The sequence below is a fragment of the Trifolium pratense genome, linkage group LG3, assembly GCF_020283565.1.
Source record: "Trifolium pratense cultivar HEN17-A07 linkage group LG3, ARS_RC_1.1, whole genome shotgun sequence".
NCBI lineage: Eukaryota > Viridiplantae > Streptophyta > Magnoliopsida > Fabales > Fabaceae > Trifolium > Trifolium pratense.
In genome coordinates this window covers 15184588-15207419 of record NC_060061.1, presented here as the reverse complement: position 1 = coordinate 15207419, position 22832 = coordinate 15184588, and the positions used below count along the sequence as shown (strand labels likewise).

The 22832-nt window shown below is 35.8% G+C and overlaps 7 protein-coding genes across 8 annotated transcripts; 5 read left to right on the top strand and 2 right to left on the bottom strand.

Annotated features, from left to right (window-relative positions):
* Positions 1-5151: 5151 nt before the first annotated feature.
* LOC123912813 lies at positions 5152-6498 on the top strand. Its single transcript, XM_045963392.1, has 2 exons — positions 5152-5598; positions 5690-6498. Exons 1-2 carry the CDS (start codon positions 5251-5253, stop codon positions 6296-6298), a joined length of 957 nt encoding a protein of 318 aa, XP_045819348.1. The 5' UTR covers positions 5152-5250; the 3' UTR covers positions 6299-6498.
* A 70-nt stretch (positions 6499-6568) lies between these two features.
* Positions 6569-7498, top strand: LOC123914630 (putative nuclease HARBI1). Its single transcript, XM_045965827.1, has 2 exons — positions 6569-7311; positions 7416-7498. Exons 1-2 carry the CDS (start codon positions 6669-6671, stop codon positions 7496-7498), a joined length of 726 nt encoding a protein of 241 aa, XP_045821783.1. The 5' UTR covers positions 6569-6668.
* Positions 7499-8636: 1138 nt separating this feature from the next.
* LOC123912809 (L-type lectin-domain containing receptor kinase IX.1-like) lies at positions 8637-11347 on the top strand. Its single transcript, XM_045963387.1, has one exon. The coding sequence runs from the start codon at positions 9030-9032 to the stop codon at positions 11031-11033; it is 2004 nt and encodes a 667-aa protein (XP_045819343.1). The 5' UTR covers positions 8637-9029; the 3' UTR covers positions 11034-11347.
* Positions 11348-11417: 70 nt separating this feature from the next.
* LOC123912810 (L-type lectin-domain containing receptor kinase IX.1-like) lies at positions 11418-14213 on the top strand. The gene has a single exon (XM_045963388.1). It carries the CDS (start codon positions 12022-12024, stop codon positions 13993-13995), a length of 1974 nt encoding a protein of 657 aa, XP_045819344.1. The 5' UTR covers positions 11418-12021; the 3' UTR covers positions 13996-14213.
* A 114-nt stretch (positions 14214-14327) lies between these two features.
* LOC123912814 (18.2 kDa class I heat shock protein-like) lies at positions 14328-15187 on the bottom strand. The gene has a single exon (XM_045963393.1). It carries the CDS (start codon positions 14975-14977, stop codon positions 14507-14509), a length of 471 nt encoding a protein of 156 aa, XP_045819349.1. The 5' UTR covers positions 14978-15187; the 3' UTR covers positions 14328-14506.
* Positions 15188-15243: 56 nt separating this feature from the next.
* LOC123912811 (protein MAIN-LIKE 1-like) lies at positions 15244-18293 on the top strand. 2 transcript variants are annotated; one of them, XM_045963389.1, is made up of 4 exons: positions 15244-15606; positions 16012-16511; positions 16602-17321; positions 17412-18293. In XM_045963389.1, the coding sequence occupies exons 2-4, from the start codon at positions 16014-16016 to the stop codon at positions 18162-18164; spliced, it is 1971 nt and encodes a 656-aa protein (XP_045819345.1). In that variant the 5' UTR covers positions 15244-15606; positions 16012-16013; the 3' UTR covers positions 18165-18293. The 2 variants fall into 2 exon arrangements, with proteins under 2 accessions (XP_045819345.1, XP_045819346.1); XM_045963390.1 differs by lacking the exon at positions 15244-15606 and having other exon boundaries at positions 16010-16511.
* A 3842-nt stretch (positions 18294-22135) lies between these two features.
* On the bottom strand, positions 22136-22528 carry LOC123914629. Its single transcript, XM_045965825.1, has one exon. The coding sequence runs from the start codon at positions 22526-22528 to the stop codon at positions 22136-22138; it is 393 nt and encodes a 130-aa protein (XP_045821781.1).
* Between the last annotated feature and the right edge of the window lie 304 nt (positions 22529-22832).

Here is a 22832-nt window from a genome sequence, read left to right as displayed (position 1 = left end):
CTTTGCTTACACCACATGCCAAAACCCTAACGCCGCCTGACACTTGCATAGTTGCAGCAGGTATGATTTTCTTTTGGTGTGTGCTAGGTTGCCTTTAGAAAGGTGTGTGCAACTAGCACACCTTGATGTGGCACTAATGGAAAATAGCCATGTGGAATCCACTATTCATGTCACCATTATAACTTTGTTTTACAGATTTCTCAGTATTTTCACATATTTGCATGTTTACCCAATTTGCATTTAATGATATTGTCATACCCTAATTTTGTCCTACCCCATTTTTATCCTATTTTATTTTTTTATTATCTTATTATTATTTCAAAAATTCAAAAAAAAAATATTAGTTTCTTTTGTTTTATTATTATTATTATTATAAAAAAATCAAAAAAATAAAAGAAAAACAACACTTGCATCATGTGCACTCTCCACTCCCCTTACTTCAAGCTTACAATTTTAACTTTTTCCCTAATTTGATCAAGGCTTTACCATTGATTAAAGGTGGAGCTTTTCCTTCCTTTCTTGGCCACAAAAACCTTAATTTTCTAGTATAAGTAGAGGACGTTTTTCAGAGCAAAGGGAGGCGATAGTTGGAGGCAACAGAGAGGGAGAAAACCAAAATTTCATCTTTTCCACCATTTTTACTCCAAATTCGAAAATCAATAAAACCACCATAAACCTTCAATTTTCTTTAACAAAAACATCCTAAACACTTTCAGTAACGGAACCCACAAGAAAAAATACGAAGAAAAGCACCAGAGAAAGCATACCCGAAGCTCTAAAATTGCTAAGAAAAACTTGGGTTGGTTAACACAACTCGAGGTTCAAACCAAGTGAGTTTCAGTGTATCTATGTTTATAAACACGTTCTTAAGCTTTTCCAAACATCAATTTTGTGTGGTTTTGCTTGAGTCACGTTTTGGTTTTTTTTATGTTCTTAAGTTGTTGTTTCGGTTTTCGAATTATAAGCCTCCACTGTGAAATCTAAGCATAGATTCATGATCAGTGCGAAAAATTAAGCGAAATAGTGTATTCGTTTATGATTTTTGAGGCCAGAATGATTTTTTTCGAAAAGCTCCGTTTGAGCTTTAATGGAGGTTTTGTTCCTGCGAATTGTCGTGAGGAAGAGGATGTGAGGAAGAAGATGAGTTGTTACTCATTGCACCCCCTTTCTTGCTCAGAGCTCCCCCCATCCTTTTATTTTTAAAACCCATCCGTTAGATCTAGTGTAAGGCCGAGATCTGTTATAGGATTTCTTTAAATCCAAGCCACCTGATTGAATCAGAAGGCCCAGATCCGTGATAGCCTACCATGCACTTTAACTCTGACGCTGCACTAGAGTATTTTTGTTCTGTTATAAAATATTATTATAAATATATTTGTTATAAAATATAATTAAAAATATAATTCAACTTCAATATAACTTATATAATATCAATTGATTAGGAAGTAGCCGCAATATTTTTAATTAAGTAAAAATTCAAAATCTCCAGTAAAAATTGATAGTTTTAGTCAAACTTCGTGACTATTTCATTAAAACTAGTTTTCCAATAAGACTGTTATTACGATATCTTTATACATCCGAAGTCCGATAATCAAAATTCTTTCTCTCATTTGTTTGTTAGTCAAATTAGGTGATATTGAACGGTCGGATTGATAAAATTTAAAATCTTCAGTCCAAGTCGGTAGTTTTAGTCAAACTTCACGACTCTTTCATTAAGACTAGCTTTCGAGTGAGACTGTTATTATGGTATGTCTATACATCCGAAGTGCGATGATCAAAATTCTATTTCTCATTTGTTTGTTAGTCCAATTAGATGACATTTAACGATCGGATTGATAAAATTCAAAATCTCCAGTCAAAATCGATAGTTTTAATCAAACTTCACGACTCTTTCATTAAGACTAGCTTTCTAGTAATATATAAAAGTTAATATTACTACTAGTAATTTTATCAAAAAATTACTATAAAATAATAAATTTAATCTCTATATTTTTTTTTAATTACTTTCAAATTCACTAACAAATTTAATTCTACTATATTTGTTCCACTCAATCTAATATATTTTTATTTATATATCTACTCTTAATAATATAATAAAGTTAATTACTATCAAATTTAATGAGTTGCCTACATATTTTTAATTAAATTTTTAATTTAATAGTCCTGAAACGTTACGGGACAAGTGTTGACCACTAATACCTAAAAATTATTTTAACAATAGTTTCTCTCATATTTTTAAAATAATTCATAACAAATTTTTAAATATACGAATAAAGATAGGAACAAAATAAAAATATGAATCTATCTATGAAAATATGAATAAAATAAATAAAAAGCTTATACAAAGTTTAGCCAAAAAAACAAAATTATAGAGGAAAAAAGGGAAAAAAATAAAATTAATATATTATTGTTTTTTCCTTTTTTTTCTATATTTATTTTATTTTTATTTTATTTTATTTTTTCCTTTTTTTCCTCTATAATTTTGTTTTTTTGGCTAAACTTTGTATAAGCTTTTTATTTATTTTATTCATATTTTCATAGATAGATTCATATTTTTATTTTGTTCCTATCTTTATTCATATATTTAAAAATTTGTTATGAATTATTTTAAAAATATGAGAGAAACTATTGTTAAAATAATTTTTAGGTATTAGTGGTCAACACTTGTCCCGTAACGTTTCAGGACTATTAAATTAGAAATTTAATTAAAAATATGTAGGCAACTCATTAAATTTGATAGTAATTAACTTTATTATAATATTAAGAGTAGATATATAAATAAAAATATATTAGATTGAGTGGAACAAATATAGTAGAATTAACTTTGTTAGTGAATATGAAAGTAATTAAAAAAAATATAGAGATTAAATTTATTTTATTATTTTATAGTAATTTTTTGATAAAATTACTAGTAGTAATATTAACTTTTATATATTACTAGAAAGCTAGTCTTAATGAAAGAGTCGTGAAGTTGGATTAAAACTATCGATTTTGACTGGAGATTTTGAATTTTATCAATCCGATCGTTCAATATCATCTAATTGGACTAACAAACAAATGAGAAATAGAATTTTGATCATCGCACTTCGGATGTATAGACATACCATAATAACAGTCTCACTCGAAAGCTAGTCTTAATGAAAGAGTCGTGAAGTTTGACTAAAACTACCGACTTGGACTGAAGATTTTAAATTTTATCAATCCGATCGTTCAATATCACCTAATTTGACTAACAAACAAATGAGAGAAAGAATTTTGATTATCGGACTTCGGATGTATAAAGATATCGTAATAACAGTCTTATTGGAAAACTAGTTTTAATGAAATAGTCACGAAGTTTGACTAAAACTATCAATTTTTACTGGAGATTTTGAATTTTTACTTAATTAAAAATATTGCGGCTACTTCCTAATCAATTGATATTATATAAGTTATATTGAAGTTGAATTATATTTTTAATTATATTTTATAACAAATATATTTATAATAATATTTTATAACAGAACAAAAATACTCTAGTGCAGCGTCAGAGTTAAAGTGCATGGTAGGCTATCACGGATCTGGGCCTTCTGATTCAATCAGGTGGCTTGGATTTAAAGAAATCCTATAACAGATCTCGGCCTTACACTAGATCTAACGGATGGGTTTTAAAAATAAAGGGATGGGGGGGCGCTCTGAGCAAGAAAGGGGGTGCAATGAGTAACAACTCATCTTCTTCCTCACATCCTCTTCCTCACGACAATTCGCAGGAACAAAACCTCCATTAAAGCTCAAACGGAGCTTTTCGAAAAAAATCATTCTGGCCTCAAAAATCATAAACGAATACACTATTTCGCTTAATTTTTCGCACTGATCATGAATCTATGCTTAGATTTCACAGTGGAGGCTTATAATTCGAAAACCGAAACAACAACTTAAGAACATAAAAAAAACCAAAACGTGACTCAAGCAAAACCACACAAAATTGATGTTTGGAAAAGCTTAAGAACGTGTTTATAAACATAGATACACTGAAACTCACTTGGTTTGAACCTCGAGTTGTGTTAACCAACCCAAGTTTTTCTTAGCAATTTTAGAGCTTCGGGTATGCTTTCTCTGGTGCTTTTCTTCGTATTTTTTCTTGTGGGTTCCGTTACTGAAAGTGTTTAGGATGTTTTTGTTAAAGAAAATTGAAGGTTTATGGTTGTTTTATTGATTTTCGAATTTGGAGTAAAAATGGTGGAAAAGATGAAATCTTTTGTTGTTTCCTCTGGTGTTTTTAATTTTAAGATTTTGTTGTTTTTAATTTTATTTAAAAGATTCAGTTTTAATCCCATATTAGAAGCAGCCTTAACTTAATGAGGACTGAATCTATTAATTGAGAGTAGGGATGAATATGCAAATAATTAAACTTACACAGTAAAAATGTAAAATATAATTATAAATATGAGATAGATAATGGAGTACACATGTCTTATTTTTATTGGTGCCACATCATGGTGTGCTGTTTGCACACCTCTTTATGAAGGTAACCTAGAAAAAACCTTTTCTTTTTGATTTGTTTAATTCATACCATTTTGTTATTTTTTGTCCTTTTGTTGGTTAGTTTTGTTTTTTACTTTATGCCATTTATTTGAGATATACATCATTCAGTTTTTGCTTTCTTATTCCTTAGTTTCTATTAATTTTTTTTTTGTCTATTTGTTCTTTATCACCTATTATCTATCTTGTAAAATTTATTTATTTTCTTTACTATATATTTGCATTTTTTTCAAATGCAAAGAGATATGATTGAATTAATAATAGTTGTAAGTCATGCCTAGATCAATAAGAGTAGAACAAATAGCAAGCAAATTGCATGAAACAAGATGATCCATGTCTCGCATACAAAACCAATTTGGATCCTCTTCAATTTTCTCTCATGTTTTCTCTCATTTTTCTTAATCTAGGGGTTTGTAAATTACAAAGAATAAAAATGAGAGAAAATTAACCATTAGATTAAGAAAAAGGAGAGAAAATATGAAGAAAAATTGGAGAATGTCCAAATCCCCTTAATTAGTAGCAACCAATTAAACTCCCTATGAATAGCACAATAAATTGAAAAGAACAAACTAGGACCGAAACATAAATATATTTGATATAGATATTTTATTTATCATTTGATGATAAAGATATAGGCAACAAACTATATTGATCGGGTAGTTTAAATATTATATTGCAAAATATTAGTTTGCTTGTAATTATTTATGATTTTTGAAATATATTACAGTTATGGCTTCTAAAGAAAGTCATCCATGTAAATCTGAAAATTTTGAAAAAGCAAAGTGGAACATTCCATTGGATACCAAAATATTACTAGACCTTTGTATGGATGAAATCCGTAAATGTGGAAAGCCAGGAACTGGTTTTAAGCATAAGAAATGGGAAGAAATACGCGAAGAATTCAATAAACGTGCTAATAGAAAATATAACCAAAAGCAGTTGAGAAATAGAATGGATACTTTGAGAACGGATTGGACCACCTGGAAACAATTAATTGGTAAAGAAACAGGTTTGGGCTGGAATCACGCGACAGGAAATATTGATGCTGATCCTTCATGGTGGGAGGCTAAGATAAGGGTGAGTATTATGAATATTTAATTTTTTATCTCCTTAAAGTTGAGTATGAGGATTTGATTTGCCTAACTATTGCCTGTTATTGATTATGCAGGAGAATGTAAAATATGCAAAATTTCGCTATCAAGGTTTAGAATTTCGTGATGAAATGGAATTCATATTCGGGGAGGCAGTGGCAACAAGTCAATACCAATGGACACCGGCTTTGGGTGTTCCATCTGAATCTAATATCAATAATACAACGACAAATGTGCCACATGAAATTATTGAATCTGATGATAGTGGATATAATGATGAAGACCTTACCCTTGTGGAAAATACTCAATTCAAAAAGAAAAGAAAGATTGTGTCAAATATGGGAGAAAAGGCAGCAAAGGGTAAGGCAAAGGTTGGGACAGCATCAGCAATGAGAAAAACATTTGAGCGATTAGTTGAAGCAGCCGAAGATCATAATGATGTTGAAAAGGCTGGAATTGCTGCTACATCTCATGTCCATGGCCAATACTCTATTCCAGATTGTGTTAAATTATTGAAAAAAGCAAAGGATGAAGGTTTTTTGAATAGTCAACAATTTAGTTATGCTTTAGAAATGCTTAAAGATGAACAAAATAGAGTCTTGCTAATATCCTTAAAAGAATCTAAGGATGATTTGGTAGAGTGGATTCTATACAAGTATGCTGAAAAGAAATCATCCAATAATTAGCTTAAGCTTGAGATTTATGCTTTAGGTTTAGACCTTGCTTTATGCTTTATCCAATAATTAGCTTAAGCTTGAGATTTATGCTTTAGGTTTAGATCTTGCTTTATGTTTTATCCAATAATTAGCTTAAGCTTAAGCTTCGAATTAATTTGTTATTTTATTTTGTGGTACTTTTGTTGAGATTTTGCATTACTATTTATGCATTTGAGCTACTTTAATTTATATGTATTAACATTTGGTAATTTCATTGTTTTCAAATTATTTTCAGATGTCTTCTAATCAAATCAATGAGCATTCAAGAAAAGTTAAAAAAAGAAAATGTAAGTTTTATAAAATATGTTACGGGGCAGCAATAATTGCATATGACTATTATATGAAGTACCTATTGAAGCAAGGTAATAGATTTCTTTATTCTCATGGATGGACTTGGGTTCGAGAAACTCTTAACACTCCAGGTGAAAGTTATAACATGTTTAGAATGGAAACTCATGCTATATTGAAACTTGAAAAATTATTAGTGAGTAGGGGATGGTTGCACCCATCTAAAGAAATGACATCATTGGAGGCACTTGCTATGTTTCTTTGGAGTTGTGCGCATAGTGAAACTAATCGAAATATTCAAAATAAATTTGGAAAGTCGGGAGAGACCGTAAGTAGGAAGTTTACTGAAGTTCTAGAAAGTTTATGTTTACTAGCAAAAGAAATTGTGAAGCCTCCAGATTTTAACTTTGTAGAAATTCCCTCCAAAATCAAGGATGATCGAAGGTATTGGCCATACTTTGAAGGATGCATCGGTGCTATAGATGGAACACATATTCCTGCAATTGTTCCCACTAAAGATCAAATTCCCTATATTGGAAGAAAGGGATATCCAACACAGAACGTCATGTTAGTGTGTAACTTTGATATGTTAATCACTTTTGTTGTTGTTGGATGGCCTGGTACTGCACATGACACTCGTATTCTTTCGTCTGTTATTGAAGAAATGAAAAGTGTTTTCCCTCATCCTCCTGAAGGTACGACTAATATTTATGTTATAAATAAAATTTGTCATTTATATATTTATCAGAATCATTTTTTCACATAAACTAACTATAACTTTTGTTTTAAATATTTATAGGAAAATACTATTTAGTTGATGCTGGATATCCAAACATGAAAGGATATTTATCACCATATAAAGGTGAAAGATATCAATTTTAGTTATTATAAAAAATGCTATCTTTCATAATAGTACTAGTTAAAAATTTAAACTAGAATTATTATTTTTTTAAAAATTGTATAGTCAATTTTTTAAAGGACTTACGGCTGTCAAAAGGACTGATCCGGCCCGGTGACTTAGACTATATAAATGAGATGTTTTCTCTCCCCATCCCTCGTGAATCTTTTATTCCCCTGAATTTTAAATTTTACCCTTGAAAAAATTTTGGTTCGTAGAAACCGAAGTTTTTTTTTTACCTTGAAAACAAATTTTGGTTTCTAAAAATCGAAATTTACTTTGAATTTACACTAGTAAAAATTCGGCTTCTGCGAACCGATTTTTTTGCAAGGGAAAAATTGGAATATTAGGGGATATAAAAGATTCACGGGAGGTGGGAAGAGAAAACATCTATAAATGAGCTAGTTCAACCCGACTCAATTATTATTGGGCTATATATTAAAGAGTTTGGCCCAACCCGTATGGGTCTTGTGGGCTATTGTGTCAGCCCAATCCATTTCATTTTATTTTTGTTTAATTAATCTTACTTTATGTCACTTTGATGTATTAGTTTCTTATAATTTTATTGAGATATAATTGGATGCAAATGTAAATAATTTTTACATCAACATTAAATATCAGTTAAATTCTAGTTTGATTATTGTAAAAAAATTCAATCAAATTAATAAATTATAAACTTAATTTTTATAAAGTTAACCAAACCACTTCGAGTTTGAACGGATTGATTCGAATTGAACCCGCACTTGAACATATTCGGGTAAAATGCGGGTTGGATTGCGTCACTAAGTTGAACGGGTCATCCGTATCCATGAACACTCCTAATTAAATGCACAAATTCCATGAAGAAATTTCTTTATTAACATGCTTAATATACACTTCTTGTCCTATTTCAACACAATCTAACATTTTTTATTTGATCAATTTTGTTACACTTCTTGGCCTTCAGAATTTCTCACTTACTTTTGGTCAAGGTGCATCTTGGAAACTTGGACAAACAATCACCGGACATTTGGTGTAAAAAGTAAAATAATCCCAAAGGCTAAATGCCAACATTCATTTAAGTCTAATTTAACCAACTGTCAATAATATTAATATCCCATCCTATATACTGTAAAAAAAAAAAAAAAATTCCTATCCTTAAATATTTGCATAAAGACAAACATAGCCTATCAGTTTGTCAAAAAAAAGAAAAAAGAACTAAGCCTATCATATGATCCTAAAATCAAATATATAAATAACTAAAGGAATGAAATCAGTGTACGCATAAATTTCAACGATTATGCATGTATTATTTAGCTTAAGTGACATCCTTTTGCTATGGACCAAAATCATTGTAGTCATCGCTCATTCTTCTATGTTGCAACTTGCAAGAATGGAAGACAAAGAAAATATTATTATTAATAATAATGTCCTAGTTTCTAGCTGCTGCAACCATATAGTCTTACATATGATATATGATAATGTTCCAGTTCCACACAAATTTTTTGAACAAGTTACTTCCTCTTGCAGTCACAGATGACTCATTTGCATGTTAGTTTTCGCACTCGAACACTTGTTTTTTGTTATGCAATAGGAACCATTTCCACACTCCAAATAATCCATCTTGCAAACTCACTCTCATTTGATTACTCCAACTTTAAGAATGGTGATATCAATTGGGAAGGTGATGCTTCTCCTTATAAAGGAGCTATTCAACTCACTTCCAACACCATTGATCAAAACAACAACTATAGCATTGGTCGAGTCACGAGTTTTAAACAGATGCATCTCTGGGATATGAACTCTGGAAAACTCACCGACTTCACCACCAAATTTTCCTTTGTTGTTTTTTCAAAATCAAAGGATTATGGAGATGGAATGTCATTCTTCTTGGCTGATCCAAATCTCCCACTTTTGAAGAATATCAAAGAAGGTGGCGGTCTTGGCCTTGTGGATGGAGAACAAGTACTAAAATCAACTCAATACTCATTTGTGGCAGTAGAGTTTGACACCTTCAATAATCCATGGGACCCTTCAGGTGTAGGCACTCATGTTGGCTTGAATTTCAACTCTATGAGGTCTAACATAACTAAGCCATGGTTGACCAATATTATGAAATGGAGAGTTTACAATTGCAGCATTAAATACAATTCCAACACTCACAATTTGAGGGTGTCATTCACCATGTATGATCATGATGATAAACCAGTTAAAGAGCACATATCACATAAAGTTGATTTGAGAGATTTCTTACCTGAGAAGGTTATTGTCGGATTCTCTGCTGCAACAGGAGTATTCTATGAGGTGCATACTCTTCGATCATGGTCATTTAGTTCAAGTATACTAATTGATGAGAACATGTTTCGGATAGCGGCACCAATATCCAGTCCTATAATTTCTGAACAAGGAAACAAGATAGGATTGAAGGTAGCGCTTGGAATTGGTACAGGTTTGGCTGTAAGTTTATCAGGGCTGGTTTGTACTCTATTATGGAAAAGGAGTAGAGGGAGGAAAACAGAATTTGGTTTTGATCTCAACATGGATGATGAATTCCAAAAGGGATCTGGACCTAAGAGGTTTTTCTACAATGAACTAGTGAGTGCAACAAACAAATTTTCAGAGTCAGATAAGGTGGGACAAGGTGGTTTTGGTGGTGTATACAAAGGTTATTTGAAAGACTTGAACTCCTATGTTGCTATCAAGAGAATGTCAAAAGAGTCGAGACAGGGAGTACTAGAATATGTAACTGAAGTGAAAGTCATAAGTCAATTGAGACACAGAAATCTAGTACAACTTCTCGGTTGGTGCCACAGGAAGAATGATTTTCTTCTAATATACGAGTTTATGTCAAATGGAAGCTTAGATTCCCATCTATACGGTAAAAACAGCTTCTTGACGTGGACAGCGAGGTATAACATTGCATTGGGCTTGGCTTCGGCATTGCTTTACCTACAGGAAGAATGGGAGCAGTGTGTGCTTCACAGGGACATTAAATCAAGCAACATTATGTTGGATTCATGCTTTAATGCTAAGCTTGGCGATTTTGGTTTAGCTAGGCTGGTAGATCATGAGAAAGGGTCACAAACAACAATTCTAGCTGGGACAAGGGGCTATATTGCACCTGAATACTTCACATCAGGAAAAGCTAGTAAAGAATCTGATATATACAGTTTTGGTGTAGTGTTATTGGAAATAGCCACTGGAAGGAAAGCTATTGAAAGAGAAGAAATGGAGGGTCAAATAAGTATAGTTGAGTGGGTTTGGGATCTTTATGGCTTTGGAAAGTTCCTTCAAGCAGCTGACCCTAAGTTATGTGGAGCATTTGATGAGCAGCAATTCGAACATTTGGTGATTGTTGGCCTTTGGTGTGTTCATCCAGATTATTCATTCAGGCCTTCTATAAGACAAGTGATTCAGGTGCTCAAATTTGAGTCTCCTTTACCAATTCTCCCAGAAAAAATGCCTGTGCCCACCTATTTTCCCCCAACAATAAAAGCACTTTTTTCTTCAGTTTCACCCGCCCACTGGACGAAAAGTTAGAAATTTAAAGTGTAACAAATGAACAGTCATTGGAGAACTTAATTGTATAGAAGCAAAATATATAACATTATTATTTGCAACATATATGTGCAGTCGTTTTTTTTCCAGAGCAGATATGCATACGAATCCAAATTTATCTATTACCAAAAACCATATTAATACCATTCTTTTTTTCATTATTTTTAAAAATGATGAAACAATTGTATACCAATATCAGTTTGCTCTAAATAATATATAGCAACGACATTAAAATTGAGTGTCTCTCGTGCTCAACATGTTATTACATTCAAATATAACATTTTCTCAAATTATTACTAATATTGACGTATCAATATCAATGTCGTGTCTTTTATCATGACTGTGTCGGTGCTTCATAGTTAAATAATACACAAGCTTAGTGTGTGTAAGAAAATACCTTCAAAAGTCATTAGTTGAAAATTTAAAGGATGCATGTATAGCTTTTGAGAGAGATGAAGTGACAAGTGTCCTAAATTATGAAGTTTGATAACTTGTGGCCTAAGGAAAACATTGCAAAATGATATTACGTGTCTGTGTTTACAGCTTTGTTTAATACTCCTATCATTGACCTTAGCCAAAAGACAACTTTCTATATTTTTAAAATGTTACATCCTTCCCTGAACCAATTTACTATTATATTTAGTTGTATATATCTTTTATTGTCTGAATGTTTCTGTTATCCAACCCAACATAGTTTGTTCCTACTTAGTACAATATTACAACTTCAAACGTTGTTGTCCGTTAACTCTTAGGAGCATAATTGTGATCCCTCCTGCATAGTGTCCATCGACACAAGTTGTGGGTGTAGGAAATCTAGACATGTACAATGTGATAATTAAAATACATAATTTACATAGAAGAGGAAGTTAGATAAATGACAAATAAAGAACAGTAAATAAATAAGTACTACATGAAAGTGTTAGGCTTCAAACATGAAACTAAACAACTCTGATATAGCTAAGCTAGACAAATGGTTCATATATTCTGTTATGCAAGGGAAACAATTTTGCTTTTTCTTATAGTCCCTCTTGCACATGCTCATCCTGTGTCTTTTCATTACCCTAGGTTTAGCAATAATAGTAAAGATCAGCCAAGGCTTGAAGGCGATGCCACCATTGTAGATTCTGACTATGTTATTCGACTCACTCGGTACCCTGCTGACCCAGATAAGACTTCTGGTGTTGGCCGAGTCAGAAGTCCCGAACTTATCAAACTTTATGACAATAAAACAAATCAACTGTATGACTTTAGTACCAAGTTTTCTTTTATTATATTTTCAAATCACAGTAAGCATGGAGATGGTTTGGCATTCTTCATTGCAAGCCCAAAGCTTCCAACAACAAATCATATAGGAGGTGGAGGGGGTTTTGGTCTTATGAATGCAACGGAAGTTGCTATAAACTCTACTGAGTATTCATTTGTAGCAGTGGAGTTTGATACTCATCACAATCATTGGGACCCAACTGTCTACCATGTGGGAGTGAATATTAATTCTGTGGTGTCCGATAAACATATTGAATGGTCCGTGGATGTTTCAGAAAGGAAATTTTATCATTGTAGCATAGAATATAGTTCCAGAAACAAAAATCTGGATGTTTCTTTCACCGGAAAGAGATTGAATGAAGGGCAAGAGGAGCAGAGATTTTCACACACAATTGATCTAAGAGAGCATTTAACAGAGCATGTTATTGTTGGCATATCAGCTTCAACAGGATCTGCAGATGAGGAACATTTGCTGCGGTCGTGGTCTTTTAGTACTCGGCATGAAGATACTCCTAAGAAGAAACGGAACGTAATCATAACTAGATTATGTGAAGTATTAGGAAGTGGCGTCCTAATGATATCTTTGAGTTGCATAATAATATTCTTCATTGCATTGTGGAAAAAGAATAAAGCAAAAGAAGAACCTGCTACGTCAGAAACCATCTCTGATCAGAACATGGATGAAGAATTCCAATTGGGTGCTGGGCCTAAGAAGTTTAGTTATTCGGAATTATTGGATGCAACAAACAACTTTGAAGAGACACTGAAGCTTGGTCAAGGTGGTTTTGGTAGTGTTTACAAGGGTTATTTTAAAGACACAAACTCAGTCGCAGCCATAAAGAGGAGGATATCACCAATTGCTCGGCAGGGTAAAAAGCAATACTCAGCAGAAGTGAAGATCATTAGCCAATTGAGACATAGAAATTTGGTGAAACTCAATGGTTGGTGCCACAAGAAGAATGAACTTATCCTAATATACGAATACATGCCTAATGGCAGCTTAGATTTTCATCTTTTTCGTGAAGGTAGCATCTTGTCATGGCACTTGAGGTACAATATAGTTCTTGGGTTGGCTTCAGCATTGCTTTATTTGCAGGAAGAATGGGAAAAATGTGTGATTCACAGGGACATAAAATCAAGCAACATAATGTTGGACTCCAACTTCAATACTAAGCTTGGTGATTTTGGGCTAGCTAGGCTGATGGATCATGAGAAAGGGTCAGAAACTACAGTTGTAGCTGGAACCAGAGGTTACCTAGCTCCAGAATACATGGACTCAGGCAAGGCTAGAAAGGAATCTGACATATTCAGTTTCGGGGTTGTTTTGTTGGAGATAGCCTGTGGAAAAAAGGCCATACACTACCAAGAATTGGAGGGTGAAGTATCATTAGTTGAGTGGGTTTGGGAGCTATATGGATTGAAAAATATCATTGCAGCAGCAGATCGTAAGCTATATGGGCAATTTGATGTGAAGGAATTGGAATGTTTGCTAGTAGTTGGACTTTGGTGTGCTAATCCAGATAGCACATCAAGACCATCTATAAAGACAGTGATTAAGGCGCTAAACTTTGAAGCTCCATTACCAATTCTTCCACAAAACATGCTATCTCTAGCATCTCGGTCTGCCGCAACAAATGAGCAATTATTATCAGTTCCTTCTTTCATTAGGTTCACAGGTTAGTTTGAACCTGAAAGTAAACAGAATGTAGTCATTGTGATATTGATTATTCATATCCAGTCTGGGCATTTAGGTGCTGAAAATTGTAGCATTTTTCTTTTACCCATATAACAACTACTATTCTGTAAGGTTCTTTTTCCTATGACTAACTGTTCTATAAGTTAAATAATCTATAGCTCATACTTTTAATCCGAGTATCATTACAATGTTCCTTACTATTTTGAAATTCTTCATTGTGCTAATCGAAATTCTATGTTTTTGTATCACAATATTCTTAGTCCCAACTATATTACAGTGAAAATAAAACTCAATTTAACCAACTGGAAATTGGAATATATGGCTAATGCAAACTGGAATTCATTCACATAAGATTCTGGAAATTACAAAACACATACATGATTACAGTCTATCCTTTCATACACACACGCGCGCACACAATACACAAAACACACGCATTAGGATAAAGCAAAGAACGCCATTCTAACACAGAACTCGATTTAGTATTAATTAGTATCTAACCAGAGATATCAATGGTCTTGACTTCAGGCTTCTTAACTTCTTCTTTAGGAACAGTTACAGTCAGAACACCATTCTCAATATTCGCCTTAACTTGATCCATTTTAGCATTCTCTGGCAATCTGAATCTCCTCAAGAACTTTCCACTGCTACGCTCCACGCGGTGCCATTGATCGTTCTTATCTTCTTTTTCAACGCTTCTTTCTCCGCTTATCTGAAGAACTTTATCATCTTCGATCTCAACCTTCACTTCCTCCTTCTTCAGTCCTGGAAGATCTGCCTTGAACACGTGCGCTTCTGGAGTCTCCTTCCAATCCACACGTGTGCTCACGAATGCAGAATTTTCAGGAAAGGAAGCAGATAGGGAATTGGATAACGGAAAATCCTTGAATGGATCGAACACGTCAAGGGAGAATGGATCGAACACGTTGCTCCTTCTGCCACCGAAGAAACTTGGAATCAGCGACATTTTGTTCTCCGAAGTGATTTCTTGAATGAAGATTTGAAAGCTTTGATGATTGTTATTGAATATTGTGATTTTCAATTGTTTGATGGTTTGGAAGATGATACTGATGAGGAATTTATACCAAGTATAGGAGGAAACGAGTATTTGCTAGAAAATTCGAAAACCGTTTGGTAGTTTCCGCGCCAAATGTGTAGAAAGTTCTAGGTTTTCTATTTGGGGGTAAATAGAACGTTCTAGATATCTTCATATGAATGAAATCAATCACTCTGGAAGTTTTCTCTCCCGACCCCCCTCATTTCTTTTATACCCCCTGAATTTCCGTTTTTACCCTTGGGGGGTACTGCGGTTTATAAAAACCGAAGTCTTTTGACATCTTGAAACATTTCGGTAATTGCGAACCGAACGTGGTGTTGACATCGTTCGGTATCCACGAACCGAATGTAGGGTTACTTCGGTGGATATTAACCGAAGGAAGGGTTGATTCGGTTGATATTAACCGAAGTTATCTTACATATGAACAATTTCAGTAAGTTCGTTTTATTTTGAAAAACAAACCACAAAACTCCTCTCTTCCTTTCTTCTACACATTTGCGGCCAACTTCAACATCCAACTTCAAATCACATTTCATCAAGTAAGTTTGTTTCCTTTATTTGTCATTCTATGCATTCCTCATCACCATGACATTTCAAATTCATTTTTTGTTCTTCCCTATAAAAATTCCAAAATTTCAATATCTGATTATTGAGTTAAATTGTTGATTATGTTGTTTGAATCGTTGATTATTGGTTAGTTGTTAGATTGGTTACATACTAGCATGAATGAATGTTGCTAATTGAGTTAAATGTGAATATGAAGCTAATTGAGTTATAGTGTACTCTAAGTGTTTGTCAAAATGTACGAGTGAATATGAATGCATGTTTCCATTTGAATTATGTTTCCATTGTTGCAAGAATCATGTGTTCGATTGAATTATAAGTATGAATTTATCATAGATTAATTGTTTGTATTGACTGTGAATTTATTTATCTATGTATAGATATGGAAGAAAATCTACCTAGGGGTAGGCATGGAAAGGCAATCAATGCACATGCTTCCGCTCGTAGAGAGCTTGCTGCAAATCATCCGTCCAAACGAGGTCGTCGCAAAGGACCAACTCCGGGGCAAGGTACACATGATGCCGAGGCGGGTGGGTCGCATACACGTGGACGGACACGTCTAGGACAATCATTGGTGGTGCAAGATGAATTTGATGCCGACCAATTTTTAAATGCGTGTTTTGATTATGATGATCTTGGATCACCACAAGTCTCACCACAAGTCTCACCGCAACACTCACCGCAAGATGAACCGCAAGACCCACCGCAACAACCACCTCGACAACAACGGCGCAAACCAGTACGCCGAAAACCACCAAAGTGTTCACGTAATGATGATGAAGTAGGTTTTGGAGGAGGACCGACGGATTTGTCCTTGTTAACGGAGTACGATAAGCATATGGCTATTCCGATATGGTATGCAGACCCAAATGACAAAGAGGTAAACCAATTTAAAATACGACGATTATTTTATTAAAAATGTTGTGATTACGTTAGCTCGATAATTTTTTGTGTTATTTGAATTTTTCAGATTTTAGCGGTAAATTTACGTTGCATCGCCAGCGGAAAAAAAGTTATTAATATACAAAAACCGTCCCGCCGCACGGACAGATGGTTTTGGGATGTGGTTGAAGCATCGGGTTTGGAGCCGCTTACCCGGACTAATTTTAGCGTGCTTGACTACGGGCTCCTCTGGGCATTTGTTGAAAGATGGCATACGGAGACGAGTTCATTCCACATTCCATTGGGTGAGCTGGCCATCACATTGGACGATGTCCAGTGTCTGTTGCATATTCCGATCGAGGGAAAGTTTCTGAACCATGGCAAAATGTCAAGGGATGAAGCGGCTGACATGGTTAATTCATTTCTAGGAGTTGATCGGAATGTTGTTATGGGTCATTTTGCCAAAATGAACGGGCTCCATCTGAAGCATTCTGACGTGGAGGATATCTATAGTGTTAACCACGGATTAGCTGATAAAGCTGTTGCTGAAGGTAAGTCGGCGCATGAGATTAAGCTGTATAGGGACAGGTCCATACGGGCTTTCTTGCTATTTTTGGTCTGTTGTACCATATTTAGCAACAAAAGCAGTTACTACGTGGACGTAGTATACCTGCAGTATTTTCAGGATTTGTCGGCTGTCCGTGAATGGAATTGGGGTGCTGCTGCTCTGGTTCATTTGCAACATTATCTGGATGATGCGTGTTTGGTGACAGTGAATCAGATGGCTGGGTACATGTCTTTGCTTCAGGTAACACAAGCGTGCGCTTACGAAAATTATTCAACATGTATGATATGTAATGTCCGTCAATATAATGAAACTTGTTTGTCATGCTTTCAGGGCTGGATAATTTCTCATTTTCCGGGACTTAGCGTGTGGGCGCAGGATCCTATCTATTCTGAGGTCATGCCTCGAAATGCAAAGTTTGTTCCTGGAGCTGGACATAGGGAACCAAGTAGCTATAGAAACAGTTTGGATAATATTCAGACGTACGACTGCGTATTCAGTCCATATGATGATCACCGACACGTCCGCCCTTTGATAAATTCATGCTGGTTTTCTGGATGGTTGAGATGTGGTAATTTGAAAGCAAAGCATTTGCCTGAACGCGTGCTTAGACAATTTAAACATGTCCAAGGCATTCCTAGAAAACCGGATTTGTCTGCGACTCCGGGGATGAGCCTATGTGAGATTGATCGTGTTTTTATGGAGGAGTTGGATTTGAGGATGATTGCTGAAGAGATGAGGGGTCAGGCTGTGGTTAGCGCATGGGACCATGAACCTGGATACATGACATGGTTTTACAAAGTGTCGCATCCAGTTATGCGACCCGTACAAGCTCCGGCGTCACCACCAAGGCCACCTAACTTAGAGGTGTTGATAGAGGCCGCGGAAGCAAGGAATGACCCTAACATGCTTCAGGTATGCCGTGGTGTTAGGGATGAGGTGGAGAGGTCACTTCGCGAAGGTGAGGCGGTGGAAGGAACTCCTGTTCATGGTACTTTGCGGAGGATTTTGAATTTGCTTAACCCTGTTTTGACGTGTCGGCGACTTAAGCGGGGTAGAGGGAGACGGTACAACACTCGAGAGTAGGCTTAGCTAATATTGTAACTCAGTTGTTGTTTAATGTAATTTTATTATTTGAATTTGTCGAATTTGGATGTAGTCTGATTCAAACAATTTGGTGTATTTGACTACGTTTAATTACCCGTTACCTTTTTTAAATTTCCGTTAGCGTGATGTGTCTAATACTCAGCTATGTTATGATAGTTTATGATGTTACATAAACGTGCAAGACCCAAAAAACAAAAAAAAAAAAATTATGCAATTCATTTCGGTATCCAGTTACCGATATCTGGGTAGATTTCGGTATATGGTAACCGAATATACATTTCGGTAGCTTTATGCCGACACGACCTAATTCCAGTGAACCAAAGAAAATTTCGGTATCCAGGTACCGATATATGGGTAACTTTCGGTACCTGATAACCGAATATACATTCGGTAAATTTCTGCCGAATAGATCATATTCCAGTGAACGAAACAAAATTTCGGTATCCACGTACCGATATCTGGGTAAATTTCGGTACCTGGTAACCGAAATATCTTTCGGTATATTTCTGCCGAATACGTCCTGTCCAGTGAACCAATGAAAATTCCGGGGACTATGTACCGAAATCTGGGTGAGATTCGGTACACAACTGCCGAAAACGCTGTAGTTCGGTTCGCATGTACCGAAATTAACTAATATATTAAGAAAAACTTTAAACGTTCACCATTTGCGCGAAAACGGTTTGCAACAGAGGCTAGGGCGATTTTGGAGGTTTCAATCGCAAATTTAAGGTTTCACCGGTAGAACGACAATTTCTCTCTTCTAAACATTCAATTTCTCCCTGATAATCACCAAGCTCATATCTACAAGTAAGTTTTCAAACTCAACTCTCTCATTTTCTTGCTTTTTTTTTTTTTTTTTTTTTTTGATTTGTTAATGCTCGTGATTATTGTTTTGATTCCACTAAATTTGGGGTTGTATTTTAATTTAGGGTATATGATTGGACTTGTATAGGGTAATTTATTTTAGGGCATATGAATTGGATTTGTATTCTTGTTTATGTGCACCAAGTGTTTGACAAAATGCTTGTATGAGTATTGATTTATGTATAAAAATTGTTTGAATGAGTAACCGATGAATATTGATTTCGTAGATACTTATGGTGACTGTTTTCTTGTAGGAATCATGACGGACGACAAAGTTGGCCGAACAAGACGTGGCGGTGCAAGCAAAGCACATAGCTCTGCACGTAGACAGGCTGCGGTCAATGTAGATAAAATTCCAAGTCGAGCTAAAGGGAAAGCAGTTTCAACCACGATGGATGAGCCTCGACCGGAGGATGCAGAATCGCAAGATGAGAATGAAGACGTGGAAGAAAATATTTCTGAAGAAGGGGAAGAGGAAGGGGAGGAAGGGGAGGAAGGAGTGGATGAGGAAGCGGAGGAAGCGGACGAGGAAGCGGATGAAGAGGGGGATGATGATGGGGAAGAAGAAATTGATGAGGAAGCGGAAGAGGAAATGGAGGAGGAAGAGGAGGCTGAACAACCACCACCAGAACCTAAAAAACCACGGAAAAAGGTTACGCGAGTAACACAAGGAAGGAACCCACCACGAGTAAAACCACCACCAGTTACATGTTATGATGGTGGTCCGTCTGACTTGTCTTTGTTGCCGGGATTTGGAAAACATGTTGCTGTCCCGTTGTGGAAAGGAGAGGTAAGTTACGATTCAGATAACACTATTTATTTTCGATGTCGATTGTTATGAAGTGTAATGAAGTGTAATGTTTTGCAGCTCCAATCCCGGTATTTGAGGGTAATGAACAACGGGAAAAAAATCAACAATTTCAAGATATGTCCGAAAGAGTACTCGTGGTTTTGGAATGTCGTTAATGCGTCCGGACTCGAAACTCTGCGGCGGACAAATTACAATCACACCGATTGGGGTCTGTTGACGGCATTTGCAGAGCGATGGCATCCTGAGACCGGAACTTTCCATCTTCCTATTGGTGAGATGACTATAACCTTGGACGACGTGTCGTCATTGCTTCATATTCCGATTACCGGAAAAATGCTCGACCACAACGGAACGTCATGTACAAAGGAAGATGGTGAAGAGATGTGCGTAGAGTATCTGAACTTCCCTATTAGTAAGTGCAAGAAAGAGTTTCAAAAAATGAAAGGAGCACATATAGGGTTTAAGGCGTTGAAGGATTTGTATCTCGATAATTTGAAGGATGCCTTGAAAGCTGAAAGGTTAAAGAAGCCTGCTGAAGATGTGGAATTCCTCAGGGAATGCACCATTAGATGCTATTTGCTCTACTTGATCGGCGCAACCATTTTCACCAACAAAAGTATGCAGTACGTGGACGTCATTTTTCTTACCTACTTGCGAGACCTCAGTTTAGTTAACACGTGGAATTGGGGTGCTTCTGGGCTGGCATATCTGTACAACTACTTGGATGCTGCAAGCCGCCCGAGATGTGGAAATCATGGTGGTTATAACTGTCTATTTCAGGTATACATACAAACTCAAAATGCATTTTGCCTTTTAACTGAATGTCGGTTGTTATAATTAAATATTTTGCTTACCCATATCATGTGTTTTCAATAGGCCTGGATTATGGCGCATTTCAAGACTTTTGGTGGACGTTTTGTTGATGAGAGATACACCCACGACAATCCCTATGCGGCAAGATTTTTGCCTTTAAAAGGACCAAAATTTCCAGGGCAGCATAGGTCCGCATTGGATACAATGCGCATGGATGAAGTGGTGTTTTGCCCATATGAGGAGCACCGGCAAACCAGACCCTTTCAAGATATCAGTTGGTACACTGGTTGGATTATGTGTGGAAGTGCTATTATCAATCCACACTTGCCAGAGCGTGTCCTCCGACAATTCGGACATGTCCAGTCTATCCCTAGGCACCCTGATGTATCTGCAAAGGCTGGTATGAATCGGTTTACGATTGCTGATGCATTTGCTTCCTACCTGACTGCCAACTATGTGACGGAGGAGATGCGAGGTCCAAAAGTTGTGCGTGCATTTGATACCGTACCCGGATACATTCCATGGTTATACCGTGTTTCTCATCCGAAGATATTGCCACCGGTTGAAGCGGATCCACCAACACATGCTAACCTTGAGGAGGACAACGTGAGCGGTGAATGCGACGTGTCTGAAGTGACTAAGAAGGTTCGAGCGGATTTGAGGAAAGCGCTCGATGGTCAACTCAATTTGGCCGATGCTTTGGTGGTTATTGAAAAAGCCTACACTGATTTGGACCCTGTAGATGCATATTTGGTGCGACGGAAGAGGAGAAGAGACTCGGGTGAAGGAACAAAGAAGAGGAAGAAGAAGAAGAAGACAACAACGGAAGATGCCGGAACAAGCAGCTTGTAGTTTTTTATTTTTTGTTTTCGCTATGTTTTATTTTTTTTTTTTTAACCTACCGTGTACGATGGAACAATTTGTCCGTATAATTTCGTTTTGCCTGTGATGTATGAACATGGATTTATATTGAATGTGGTTTCCATTTTAATTTGTTTTTTAATTGGATTTGGATTGGAATGTATGAATTTCATTTGAAATACGATTATATCCGAACAGGTGATTTCGCGTGGATATGATCCCACGGATGATACACAGTTTAAAGTCATTTGTTGGGAAAAGATATATTTCGGTAAAACTCTGCCGAAACATACGAAAACAGTGAGCCAGAAAAAAGTTCGGGAGGATATTACCGAAATCTGGGTAATATTCGGGTTTCAGTTACCGAAATAACGAGTTCGGTAAAGTTGTGCCGAAATTACCTATTTCCAGTGAGCGAGTCAAAATTCCGGTACATAAATACCGAAATCTGGGAACAATTTGGTAATGTTTTACCGAAATAGTATTAATTATAACTTCAAGAAAATGAAACACACTTAGGCAAACTAAAAATCACAACAAAGATGAAAAGGAAAACACACTTAGGCAAATTAAAAAACAAAACGATAACAACACGGTCGCATCACTTAGTTTGCCTATTTGGGTCTTCCGGCCCAACAAGACAAGCAAGGATGGCTTCAACTGATCTTGTCAGTGTCGCATCTAGCTCGATAGGTCCCGTGGAGGAGTACTGCTCGAAGATTGAAAACATAGTTTCAACATCATCGTTGTTTTCAACAGCCATACGAGTGAAAGCAACGCGTCCGTCAGAACCAATTGATGGCTTTCGATACAGGAGATTTGATACCGTTCTATTGTCGTTCGGGTTGTTGACGGTGCGATTCAGTTGGTACAGCTGCTGTTTCAGACCTTCGAACGTTTCACCGTCATTGATTCGAAACAAATGCGGTTTTCCATCGCCGAAGTAAACTGCCGCAAGAGTAGATCTCATTCGTTGTATGAGTGAGACATCCATTTTCCCGTTATTTTTTTTCTGTCGAGTGTTGAATTCAACAAAACACGTGAATTTAAAGATGGGTTTGGTGCACATTATGGCGGTAGGTGAGCGTTAATGAGGTGGATTGGTAGTTAGCGGAGTTAGGTGGGCTTAAATGCGGTAGGTGGGTGTTGATTCGTTTGGCGAGCGTTTAGAAAATTTAGATGGAGCATAAAAAACGTGCAACATAAAAGCATTCATTAATTAAAAGGTCACATCAACATAACTGAAAAATAAGCGATAACGTAAACGAAAATGCAACGACAACATAACTGAGAATTCA

Bases quoted from the DNA above. Each gene is read 5' to 3' on its own strand.
- LOC123912810 (XM_045963388.1), top strand. From the start codon at position 12,022: ATGGTTCATATATTCTGTTATGCAAGGGAAACAATTTTGCTTTTTCTT.
- LOC123912811 (XM_045963389.1), top strand. From the start codon at position 16,014: ATGGAAGAAAATCTACCTAGGGGTAGGCATGGAAAGGCAATCAATGCA. The intron at 16,512-16,601 runs GTAAACCAATTT...TGAATTTTTCAG, and splicing joins CAGACCCAAATGACAAAGAG to ATTTTAGCGGTAAATTTACG. The intron at 17,322-17,411 runs GTAACACAAGCG...TCATGCTTTCAG, and splicing joins GGTACATGTCTTTGCTTCAG to GGCTGGATAATTTCTCATTT.
- LOC123914630 (XM_045965827.1), top strand. From the start codon at position 6,669: ATGAAGTACCTATTGAAGCAAGGTAATAGATTTCTTTATTCTCATGGA. The intron at 7,312-7,415 runs GTACGACTAATA...AAATATTTATAG, and splicing joins TTTCCCTCATCCTCCTGAAG to GAAAATACTATTTAGTTGAT.
- LOC123912813 (XM_045963392.1), top strand. From the start codon at position 5,251: ATGGCTTCTAAAGAAAGTCATCCATGTAAATCTGAAAATTTTGAAAAA. The intron at 5,599-5,689 runs GTGAGTATTATG...TTGATTATGCAG, and splicing joins GGTGGGAGGCTAAGATAAGG to GAGAATGTAAAATATGCAAA.
- LOC123912809 (XM_045963387.1), top strand. From the start codon at position 9,030: ATGACTCATTTGCATGTTAGTTTTCGCACTCGAACACTTGTTTTTTGT.
- LOC123914629 (XM_045965825.1), bottom strand. From the start codon at position 22,528: ATGGATGTCTCACTCATACAACGAATGAGATCTACTCTTGCGGCAGTT.
- LOC123912814 (XM_045963393.1), bottom strand. From the start codon at position 14,977: ATGTCGCTGATTCCAAGTTTCTTCGGTGGCAGAAGGAGCAACGTGTTC.